This window comes from Salvelinus sp. IW2-2015, linkage group LG32 (genome assembly GCF_002910315.2).
Source record: "Salvelinus sp. IW2-2015 linkage group LG32, ASM291031v2, whole genome shotgun sequence".
Lineage (NCBI taxonomy): Eukaryota > Metazoa > Chordata > Actinopteri > Salmoniformes > Salmonidae > Salvelinus > Salvelinus sp. IW2-2015.
In genome coordinates this window covers 22456585-22469439 of record NC_036871.1, presented here as the reverse complement: position 1 = coordinate 22469439, position 12855 = coordinate 22456585, and the positions used below count along the sequence as shown (strand labels likewise).

The 12855-nt window shown below is 43.6% G+C and overlaps 1 protein-coding gene across 1 annotated transcript in view; it reads right to left on the bottom strand.

The window, feature by feature from the left end:
• Window positions 1-12855, bottom strand: part of si:ch211-207d6.2 (sickle tail protein homolog) — an 85396-nt gene that overhangs the window by 38289 nt on the left and 34252 nt on the right. The window contains exons 5-6 of the mRNA XM_070436563.1: window positions 11679-11775; window positions 169-959 (exon numbers count right to left, since the gene is read on the bottom strand). Coding sequence (XP_070292664.1) covers window positions 169-959; window positions 11679-11775 — 888 coding nt within the window. The remainder of the gene's footprint in view (window positions 1-168; window positions 960-11678; window positions 11776-12855) is intronic.

Genomic DNA, 12855 nt, shown 5'->3' with positions numbered 1-12855 from the left:
TTTATCAAAAACCCAAAGTTGACGTGGTAGTTAGTCACCCAGGACTCCCTGGAAAACAGAGGCAGTCGTTACTGAGTGGACTATCCTGACTAAACAAATAAAATGAGCCCTCTGTTACCTGAGTATCAACATAGTTATAGAATGAGTAATTCTATGTCTGAGTCTCACCTGGTCTGGGGGTCATTGGGGGTGAGGTGTCCCTGAAACAGCCTGTCCCCATAGTGCCCTGGGGGGAGCTCCACGAACACAGGAGAGGAGGACACAGAGGACACACTACCCCTGGTCCTGGTCACCACCTCCACTGTATTACCATTACTCTCCTTCCGCAGAGACCGGCGAATAGGAGAGCCCCTCTCTGAGGCCACAGGGCCATGGTTGTCGTTCAATCTGTGAGGGGAAGGGGGCGGGGTTTTGGTGCCGAGTGGCCCCTGGCTTTCCCCGTACCTCCGAGACTTCTGCCTGTAGAGGGAGTGCTGCTGCTCCGGGTTCTCTGTATAGGAGGCTGTGGACTTGACCAAGGCTCGGTGGAGGCTACCACCACCTATGTCGACCATGTCTCCCGTGTGGCCGCCCCCCTGGGAGGAGGCGATACTCAGCCGGCCCTCCTGGACAGCGTAGGGGTCAGTGACGTTGACATACAACCCGTCGGCACGCACCAGCGCCATACTTGTACTGCTCAGGTCCTCGTCAGGTTTGACGTCTCTTCTCTCCAGGATGGCACTGGGGGAGGGTGTGACGGACCTGCTGGGGGGCCCACTGGACATACCGGCCCTGGGGAGGGTGGCACTGCCTGGCACCCCTCCCCCAGCTCTGGGGCCGTAGGGGATCCTGGAGGGAGAGGAGGGCATGGAGCGGACCGTGGGGGGAGACATGGACCCCTGTATGGAGTGGACAGGACTGCAGGTGGATTGTAAAGTGTGCACAGGGCTATGACTTCCATACAGTATCTCCCTTGGTATCTGTAGACAGGAGGAAAATCAGAGAAAAGATCATCAAAGTCAATGGAAAGAGACTTGATGTGCTATGCAGAGAGACTCGCAGTCATTAGGTTAACGGTATGTCTGTCCCCCCAAAAATTAATCTATGGATCAAATGTTGCTTTCAAAATGACAAATCGTAGACAGAATGTGCATCTGTTTTGACAAAGGCCAAACACAGTGTGGGAGAAAAAGAGGAAAACCACATCCACAAAGGTGGAATTGTACCACAGGTAAACAACACTCTGTTTAGACATGTCGTTGTTGCACAGTCATGTGTCACTGTGCAGAGTGAAGAAACAGAGCGTTTGTTGTGTATGCTGTGCGTGCAGGACTAGTTCAATACGCAGTATGAGTAACTCCCAACATTACCATTGACACATAATTCTCCCTGATCTGCATCTTTGTCTGTATTAATTTCAGAGTCTTTTCACAACAACAATCTGAAGACAACTTGTTCAGATCATACAATCACGTAAAATGGACTCTTGACACGATTCCCGTGAAAAGTCCATTAATCAAGCATTGTCAGTTGATGTGTAAACATGCCAATCACTGAACTGGAGCTAATCTAAGCAAAATTACATTAGCCAGTAATAGTTGACTATAGACTCAAGAATATACTCATGGTACTCACACTCTTCCTAGTCCTCGTGCATGCTTTACCTTCAGCAGTTCAGCAGATTTGAACAGTGATCAGAAAGTTATAGAACCGTTGCATGATGCAAGAGGGGTGTTGGCTAACTTTGCGTTCTGCTTTTTCATAGGGATTATCTTTTCACCTTTCATAAGGTGGCTTGTCATAACAGATACAACTGCATTTGGAATATTCTAGAATAACCCTAGAGTCAAACAGGTGACCTTATTCAYAACGACTGGGAATAAAGTGAAAACCGGTTGTATTGTTTTATGAAAATAAGAGAGCAGCTCGTTCATACACAAGTCATCTAATATGTTTGTTGTATTTTACACTCGTTTGTGCATAATTCTAGCAAAATTCCCTTCATGATCTTTTGCACATAACATTGATACCCAAATATTTCTACAACAAAGCAGACACATTTAACATAGGCCTGCTACAATGAAAATATTCTTCTTGTTTTCCCCCATTTCACCTTTTCTCAACCTGTGCAAAAACAACAGGAGTGCCTCAAACAGGAAATATTTTGAGAATATGGCATTATCAATCGTATCTGGTCAGAAACACCCTAAAACACATGGGGCTATTCCATCTATGGAAAAACATGCTGGGCTGACCACCAGTGGGTACAGTAATAAACTTAAACAACTTAAACAAAAACACATTTTCATGCCGACATGCATTCCAGACCAGGGTAAAAGTGTTATCATCTTTCATCCACAAGCCTAAATGTCTCTGTGCCTAAAAAAGGTTCCAAAATAGTTACGCGGCTGTCCACACAGGATAACCCTTTTTGGTTCCAGGTAGAATCCTTTTGGGTTCCATGTAAAACCCTCTGTGGAAAGGGTGCTACATGGGACTCAAAAAGGTTCTACCTGAAACCAAAAGTGTTTTACAAGGAGCCTAAAGGGGTTCTTCAAAGGGTTTTCCTATGGGGACAACCGAATAACCCTTTCAGGTTCTAGAGAGCACATTTTTTCTTTCTGTACTACCACAGACATCACACAGACATCACATGCATTATTGGGCAGCAGGTAGCCTAGCGGTTACAGTGTTGGGCCAGTAACCAAAAGGTTGCTGGTTCGAATACCCGAGCAAGGCAATTAATCCAGTGGCGGCTTACTACTATGGCTGACCCTGTAAAACAATACATTTCACTGCCCCCATCAGGTGTATGTGACACTTTAAAAAAATATATATATAGTCTGATCTTGTGAGGTGTGAGTTAAATCAAGTGGATCTGAGAATAAAGAATGTCCAGGATGGTCGGTCACTTCCTTCGGTGTTGCAACACAAGGTTGTACACAGTACGTCCATCCGTCAACCTAACAGAACTCTACTTTCCCGAGCAACAAGGCCTCTGATCACTAGGCACAACTTCTCCTCAGACCACAACACAACGTGCTGAGAACAACACCCACCAAAGGAATTTGAGCTCTTTCCCAGCAGGGTTACATGCCTCCCAATTAGGGTTGCAAAATTCTTGGAACTTTCAACGAAGTGCCTTGTTTTCCAGAAATCCTGGTTGGAGGATTCCCAGAATCAGGAGGGAAAACCAGGGAATTTATTGAAAGTTCCTGGAATTTTGCAACCCTACTCCCAATCCCTGGGCCACTCAGGAGCCTACCTGACCAACTGAGCTAATTGATCAGTTCAGTGATTGCCTAAATTCAACACACCTGTCCTTCCAGGTTGGTTAAATAAAAAACATGAAGTGCCTGCAGCACTCCAGGACCAGGTTTGCCTACCCCTGCACTATGTCAATATGGTGCAGACCAGTGGCGGTCAGAGCCGTTTAAGATGAGGGAGGACATTTTTTACTTTTTATGAGAGTGGCCTTATTTCTATTACAGCATATTGGATGACTGTCATTCATATTCTATTCACCCAGTTCAATGTAACATCGATAGATTTAGGCTACTACATGATAGTCAAATTCAATACCGCCTTGCATATTCTTGCCTACATCTAGTGGATCTAGGGGTATAATCATTGGTCCAACAGTTGTAAAATAGTTTCTATTAGACAAATTCAGGTATGTTTATCCCCGTTTGGTTCCGTGTGAGAAACATTTTTCAACAGAATCGGTGGAATGAATACACACCTGATCACAAGTAAACACAGTTCACGTTCTTAGCAGCCACGTTGTATTCCTTCAGGCATCTACTCGCTCTCCTCCTCTCACCTTTTCCCTTCGCTTGTGGACTTCAATGCACAACACAACAGCTGTCTGTGACCAGGTGAAAAAACCTTTCCAAGCCATACCATATCATAACCACTACACACAGCCTACATCGTTGTCAACATATTAGCTAAAGTTGTCATAGTCAACATAGCAAATAGAACTAATGTGTTAGCAAACCCGCTACAATCATGCAGTACAGTAAGTCAGTAAGCAGTTTAGCAGCTACACCAGCGGTGGCAATAAATTAGTAAGACCAAAAGCTTGCCTAGACTTGGAAGAGTTCCAGTGTTGGATAGTCATAGCCAGCTAGATAACATAGCATCCCTCTCCGTTTGAGCTGGGTGTTTCAGTAGGCTTAACTAGCTAGCTAAGTAAGTAAAAGAGAAAGTAAATAAAAATGACTAAATATAGCTCTCTTGCTTCTCCTTCATTTTTGTAGAAATTAATTTTGTCAAAAGTATTCAACTATTGTCATTCTCTCTGTTTCAAATACTCACCACATTTTATGCAGCGCTAGCTAGCTGTAGCTTATGCTTTTAGTACTAGATGCATTCTCTAAACCTTTGATTGGTGGACATGTCGCAGTTCATGCTGCAAAAGCTCTGATTGGAGGACGTCCTCCAACCTGTCATAATTACTGTGTAAGTCTATGGAAGCAGGTGAAAACCAATGTACCCAGAGGAGGACGGAAGCTAGCTGTCCTCCGGCTACACCATGGGACTACCCTAGAGTGCTTCATTGCAAAGCACTATGTTTTAATCAAAGATTTGGTGACATGTCAATATATTTAGTATAGTTTAATCTAAAAAGGATAACTTTTATGTTTCACTAAATAAAATAAAATCACTGAGGAGGATGGTCCTTCCCTTCCCCCTCTGAGGAGCCTCCACTTGTGCAGACGTCCACTATCCAAAACAACAAGAGACAATATCAAATAACTTTCAACAGTTTGTTAAGACACAGCTCTGCCCTACTAAGCAAAAGAGCAGTCGATGCACATTTGGTCAAAAAGTGTTATTATTTTATACATTAAATACATGCTTTATCATGTGGACAAAATATACTGCCTCCATTGTGTTGTGTTATGGAGAACATTGGGGAGGGGGGGTCATGTTTGCAGTAAGTGCAGAAAATTCCATTGAAACCAAGGAAAAAGGCAGTAACTGCCATCACTCACATCAGTTACTGCCTTTTACCTTGGTTTCACTGATCTTTGGGCTCCAGTGTCTACGGTTTACCTTGGCATTATTTATTGTCCTTTGCTGATACAAGTAACAAACTATATGACACTGACAACCACATACAAATAAATATGAAAACAAGTTTGTGTTAAAACAAAATGTTGTCATGGAAGCGTATTCCAGTGGGTGTACCAAGCAAGAAGGCAGTAACTGAAGTCTAGGGTCACAGGTCATATCAGAGGTCAGGGTCAATATTAATAAAAAAAATAACATAGTAAAACAACCACATCTCCAACGATCTGCCTACAATTCATTTGGCTGGACAATAAAAAWAAAAAAAACTTAGAAGTAATTTCTMATTTTCACTCTATGAGCAGTTACTGCTCTTTGCTTGGTAGGGTAGAGCCTTCAGAAAGTATTCACACCACTTGACGTTTTCCACATTTTGTTGTGTTACAGATTACATTTAAAATGGATTAAATTGAGATTGTGTGTCACTGGCCTACACACAATGACCAGAATGTCAAAGTGGAAGAAAAAAAATGAAAGGCTTAAATGTTTTGAGTCAATAAGATTTAAACCCATTTGTTATGGCAAGCCTAAATAAGTTCAGGAGTAAAAATGTGCTTAACAAGTCACGTAATAAATTGCATGGACTCGCTCTGTGTTTAATAATGGTGTTTAACATGATTTTTGAATGACTACATCTCTGTACCCTACAAATACAGTAATATGTAAGGTTCCTCAGTCAAGCAGTGCATTTTTCAAACACAGGGCAAATCCAACAAAGAGTACCACTCGTCATATTTACAAGCATGGTGGTGGCTACATCATGTTAAGGGTATGCTTGTGATCGGCAAGGACTATGGAATTTTTTTATAAAAAGAAACGGAATAGAGCTAAGCACAGGCAAAATCCTAGAGGAGAACCTGGTTCAGTCTGCTTTCCAACAGACACTGGGAGACAAATTCACCTTTCAACAGGACAATAACCTAAAACACAAGGCCAAGTATACACTGGAGTTGCTTACCAAGACGACATTGACTGTTTTGACTGGCCTAGTTACAATTTTGACTTAAGTCTGCTTGAAAATCTATGGCAAGATTTGAAAATGGCTGTCTTGCAATGATCAACAAACTTGACAGAGATTTAATAATTTAAGAATAATGTGCAAATATTGACAATCCAGCTGTACAAAGCTCTTAGAGACTTACCCAGAAAGACTCACAGCTGTAATTGCTGCCAAAGGTGATTCTAACATGTATTGACTCAGGGGTGTGAATACTTATGTAAATTGGATATTTCTGTATTCCATTTTCTATTCATTTGCAAACATTTCTAAAAACATGTTTTCAATTTGTCATTATGGGGTATTGTGTATAGATGGAGGCTAAAAATATATATTTAATCCATTTTGAATTCAGGCTGTAACACAACAAAATGTGGAATAAGTCAAGGGGTATGAATACTTTGAAGGCTACAGTGGAGTATTACTTTCCTCTGGTTTTATTTCTATATGACATGAACTAACTCCGTGATGGTCAATAATATCCTAGCGTAACTATTTCGGAGACAGATTGTAACTGTAATAGACGTTCAGAAAATTCTACAGTAAATACTTGTCATTTTAATCCAGAATGGGAGCTTGCCTTGAAAGGATCAACATAGTCAGTAGTACATTAGTGGCATTAGTGCCACTGTGAACAGACGTAATTTCAACATCTATTTTTTATTTAAATTTTTTGGAGCTGTCAACTAATGTGAATTCAACATGAAATCAAGGATTAAGGTTAAACGTTGGGTAAAAAAAAAAAGACTACATTCCTTTATGTTGATGGCTTTTTGCAAATCCAATCAGTTTTCCACATTGAATCAAAGTCATCACATAAAATGTTGTTGTTGAAATAACGTGGAAACCACAGTTTTTGCCTAGTGGGATGACATGGCTAATGTGATTATTGGAAAAAAGACAGTTACGAGATGAGAGTTGTTCATACTATCAGGGTCATAGTATACTGACTGACAGAAGAGTTCCTGAAAACATACTTTTTTGGCCCGCGACCCTATTTTGATATAAAATTTAATTTGCGACCCCACCATGTACAACAAAAGTTAGCTAGTTGGCCGTTGATTACCTATGAAAGTCTATTACAAATCAGTCTGACAGTATTTTTGACTGTATTTCAATCTGAAGGAAGTATGGTTTGAATGCATAAGAAAGGTATTGGAAAGTTCAGAAGATCATCAGGCAATAATTTTGTATGATATTCTTCAAGTTTCAATGTCACATGCACAAGTTCAGTGAAATGCCTTTCTTGCAAACTCAAAACGCAACAATGCAATAATCAATAACAACGTATTAATAGAAAACACATAATAAAGAATAGGATTTATGAAATACACAATAAAGTAAGCAAGCAAGCACACTATATACATTAAATATTTAAAAAGCAGCAGCTTGCATGTGAGTGGGTGTGCAGGTGTGTAGTCAGTATGAATGTACGTGAATATTATGTGTCAGTGACCAAATGATGGAGTTAGTGTGTGTGTTGGAGTGACAGTGTGTGTGAGTGTGCAGGGCCCTGTGAGTGTGCATAGCGACTATTGAAATAAAAGGTAAATAAAGATACAAGGTAAACTCAGTCCGTGTAGCTGTTTTGTTTGCTATTCTTTTCACACCGCCTGATATATAGGACCTGGATGGCAGAGAGCTCGGCCCCAGTGATCTACTGGGCTATCCACAACGCCCTCTGTAGCGCCATGTGATCGAGAGCGGAGCGTTTGCCATACCAAGCAGTGACGCAGCCAGTCAATATGCTCTTAGTGGTATAGCTGTAGATTTGAGGGCCCATGCCAAACTTTTTCAACCTCCTGAGGGGGGAAAAGGCACTGTTGCGCCTTCTTTACAACTGTGCATGTGTGTTTGGAACATTTTAGGTCTTCAGTGATTTGGAAACTGAGGCACTTGAGGAGCACTTGGTCTACCAAGGAGCACTTGGTCTACCTGCTCCACTGCCGCCCCGTCGATGTGGACGGGGGCGTGCTTTCCCCCCGTTTCTTGTAGTCCACGATCAGCTCCTTGGTCTTGCTGACGTTGAGGGAGAGGTTGTTGCTCTGGCACCACACTGCCAGGTCACTGACCTCCTCTCTGTAGGCTGACTCATCATCGCCAGTGATCAGGCCTACCCCCGTCGTGTCGTCAGCGAACTTGATAATGGTGTTGGAGTCGTGCGTGAAAATACAGTCATGGGTGAACAGGGAGTACAGGAGGGGACTAAGGACACACCTCTGTGGGGCCCCTGTGTTAAGGGTCACCGTGGTGTAAGTGATGTTGCCTACCCTTACCACCTGTGGTCGGTCCGTCAGGAAGTCCAGGATCCAGTTGCAGAGGGAGGTGTTCAGACCCTGAGTCCAAAGCTTGGTGATGAGCTTGGAGGGAACAATAGTGTTGAACGCTGAGCTGTAGTCAATGAACAGCATTCTCACATAGGCATTCATTTTATCTAGGTGGGTGAGGGCAGTGTGGAGAGCAATTGAGATTGCGTTGTCTATGGATCTGTTGGGGCGGTATGCAAATTGGAGTGGGTCTAGGGTGGCTGGGATGGGTGAGTTAATGTGTGCCATAACCAGCCTCACAAAGCACTTCATGATTACAGAAGTGAGTGCTACAGGGCGGAAGTCATTGTGGCATGAGGCTCAATGTTGTTGTCAAAGCGTGCATAAAATACATTGAGTTCGTCTAGTAGAGAGGCATCGTTGGGCAGATAACGGTTGGGTCTTCCCTTGTAATCCATAACGGACTGTAGCCCCTGCTTCTTGCGGCAGGCATCAGAGCCTGTGTAATATGATTCCAACTTATTCCTATATTGTCCTTTAGCTCATTTGATGACTCTGCGGAGGTCATAGCAGGCCTTCTTGTACTTATTCCTGTCTTTGGCCGTAGCATCAGGTTTGTCTACGATAGCTCTGTGTGCGGTAGCCCTGCTCTTTAGTTTAGTGCCAACCTTGGTGTTAATCCAGGGCTTTTGATTGGGAAAGCAGCGAACCCTCACCGTGGGTACAACGTCGCCGATGCATTTTCCAATGAAACAGGTGACGGAGGTGGTTAGCTCATCAATGTTATGGGTGGAGTCTCGAAACATATTCCAATCAACGCTAGCAAAGCAGTCCTATAGCATAAACTCTGATTCTGGTGACCATTTCTCAACAGAGAGAATCATGGGTACTTCCTGTTTCAGCTTCTGCTTGTAAACCGGAAGCAAGAGTACAGAGTCATGAGGCAAAACCCTCCCCCCCTCGATTTCCCCGACTCCACTGTCCTGTCCGCTCGGTGAATGGAGAAGCCATCGAGTTGGATAGCCATGGCGGTTATCCTGTCCGAGAGCCATATTTCTGAAAAGTGTCCCCGTTGGTAGCAAATCCACGATTGGAGGTGATACATCTTATTATCAAGTGACTGTACATTAGCTAGTAGAATGGAGGGAAGAGGTGACCGATCCACCCTCTCTTGCCTCTGTAACGCCGGTGTTTCCTCTTGGGTTGCCCGAAAATTGGGTTGGAATTACAGAGAGAGGAACCATCAAACAGGCAAAGCGTCAATACAGGACTAAGATTGAATCGTACTACACCGGATCCGACGCTCGTCGGATATGGCAGGGCTTGCATACCATTACAGACTACAAAGGGAAGCACAGCCGAGAGCTGCCCAGTGACACGAGCTTACCAGACGAGCTAAACTACCTCTATGCTCGTTTCAAGGCAAATAACACTGAAACACGCATGAGAGCACCAGCTGTTCCGGACGACCGTGTGATCACGCTCTCTGCAGCAGTTGTGAGTAAGACCGTTAAACAGGTCAACATTCACAAGGCCATACGGATTACCAGGAAGTGTACTGCGAGCATGCGCTGACCAACTGGCAAGTGTCTTCACTAAATGTTCAACCTCTCCCTGTCAGAGTCTGTAATACCAACATGTTTTAAGCAGACCACCATAGTCCCTGTGCCCAAGAACACTAAGGTAAACTGCCTAAATGACTACTGACCCGTAGCACTCACGTCTGTWGCCATGAAGTGCTTTGAAAGGCTGGTCATGGCTCACATCAACACCATTATCCGAGAAACCCTAGACCCACTCCAATTTGCATACCGCYCTAACAGATCCACAGATGATGCAATCTCTATTGAACTCCACACTGCCGTTTCCCACCCTGTCAAAAGGCTCACCTATGTGAGAATGCTATTAATTGACTACAGCTCAGCGTTCAACACCATAGCGCCCTCAAAGCTCATCACTAAGCTAAGGACCCCGGAACACCCCGGAACACCTCCCTCTACAACTGGATCCTGGACTTCCTGACGGGCTGCCCCCAGGTGGTAAGGGTAGGTAACAACACATCCACGACGCTGATCCTCAACACAGGGGCCCCTCAGGGGTGCGTGCTCAGTCCCCTCCTGTACTCCCTGTTCATTCATGACTGCACGGATAGGCACGACTCCAACACTATCATCATTAAGTTTGCAGATGACACAACAGTGGTAGGCCTGATCACCGACGACGAGACAGCTTATAGGGAGGAGGTCAGAGACCTGGCCGTGTGGTGCCAGGACAACAACCTCTCCCTCAACGTGTTCAAGACAAAGGAGATGGTTGTGGACTACAGGAAAAGGAGGACTGAGCACGCCCCCATTCTCATCGACAGGGTTGTAGTGGAGCAGGTTGAGAGCTTCAAGTTCCTTGGTGTCCACATCACCAACAAACTAACATGGTCCAAGCACACCAAGATAGTCGTGAAGAGAGCACAACAAAACCTATTCCCCCTCAGGAGACTGAAAAGATTTGGCATGGGTCCTCAGATCCTCAAAAGTTTCTACAGTTGCACAACCGAGAGCATCCTGACTGGTTGCATCACTGCCTGGTATGGAAACTACTCGGCCTCTGACCGCAAGGCACTACAGAGGGTAGTGCGTACGACCCAGTACATCACTGGTGCCAAGCTACCTGCAATCCTGGACCGCTAACCCAGCCGGTGTCAGAGAAAGGCCCTAAAAATTGTCAAAGACTCCAGCCACCCTAGTCATAGACCGTTCTCTCTAATACCGCACAGCAACAAGCCATAAGACTCCTGAACATCTAATCAAATGGCTAGCCAGACTATTTACATTTCCCCACACCCCCTCTTTTATATGCCGCTGCTACTCTGTTATTATCTATGCATAGTCACTTTAATAACTCTACCTACATGTACATATTATGTCAATTACCTCGACTAACCCTGCACATTGACTCTGTTCCTGTATCCCCTGTATATATTCTCACTATTGTTATTTTACTGCTGCTCTTTAATTACTTGTTCTTTTTATTTCTTATTCACATTTTTAAACTGCATTGTTGGTTATAAGTAACCATTTCACCTGTTGTATTCGGCGCATGTGACTAAAAATTATTTGATTGGCAGGGTATACCCAAACAGAGAAGAATAACCCTGCTTCTGATCCTACTTCTATTACAATCAAGAATACACAAGGCTGCTTTTATCCCTGTGTGTGTCTCAGAATGATGAGCTAAGGGCCCCTGGTTAGGGATTTAGGACCGGAAGCTTCCTTGATGTCAAAGGTAGCGCACTAGACAGATGGATTTAGGGGACTTAGGGGAGTTTGTGTGCTTGGCTGTGTTATCATTTGGGCTTCACTCACCCTGCCCTCAGCATTGTTAGGCCTTGCGTTGCTGCGATTGAAGGCATGTGCAGGGTCTTTGTGGTACACCTTCAGACAGCATCGAGATGTAATATTTCTGGAAAAAAGAAAAACGTCCAAATTTACACTGCTTGTGTGGACCCCTATTCCATTTTGTAGACACAGGTTTTTTTATTTAACCTTTATTTAACTAGGCAAGTCAGTTAAGAACAAATTCTTATTTACAATGACGGCCTAGGAACAGTGGGTTAACTGCATTGTTCAGGTGCAGAACGACAGATTTTTACCTTGTCAGTTCAGGGATTCGTTCTAGCAACCTTTCAGTTACTGGCCCAACGCTCTAACCACTAGGCTAGGTTGTTGACATCTAACAGCGAACTACACTCCACTGTATAATTGCTAGCCCTCACGGCACTATATTCCTCAGTCTACTGTAGAGCATTGGTTCTCAAACCTCTCCTCGGGGGGCCCACAAACGTTTCACAATTTTGTTGTAGCCATGAACTAGCTCACCTGATTTACCTAGTCAAGGGCTTGATGGTTAGTTAACAAGTTGAATAAGGTGTGCTAGCTCTGAAATATATCAAATACATGGAACTACTGCTGTAGAGGAGTGTCTGTGCAGATTAGGGTGTGGTAAAGACAGACACCCTGTCATCAGCAGACATGGGCCTCCTCTCTTGTTGCCTCAACAATACCCCATTTAATGCCTCCCTGCCTAAACTGAAAAAGCAGGAGGTGGAGGAGTATTCATATTACGCTTAGAATGCTGAAATGCCGAAGTAGAGACTAAATTACTTGCAAGGCTTCCCCTGTAATTTGAAGATCTATACCAAAAGATGGATGTTTTAACAGCAGTGTTATAGATACTTGTGCTACCATACAGCACACAAAGCTTGACAATCCCTTTTTTACCCAACCACACAACATACCGTAGCATTAGGTAGTATCATACTGTACCAACCTCCTTTGTCAGGTAAAAGTGTGCCAATTTGTGTCTTTCAAGTGTTTAACTATACCCTATGAAAGTCACGCCTACTTCCTGTTGCAAGTCCTAAACMGTTTTTGAATGGGCTTCAAGCTTATATCATAAAATTCCTGAAAAAGTGGTCATTTAAGATATATGTAAAATTMTATTCGTATTCGTGGATTAATTTACCTGATGCTTTTCATGAAG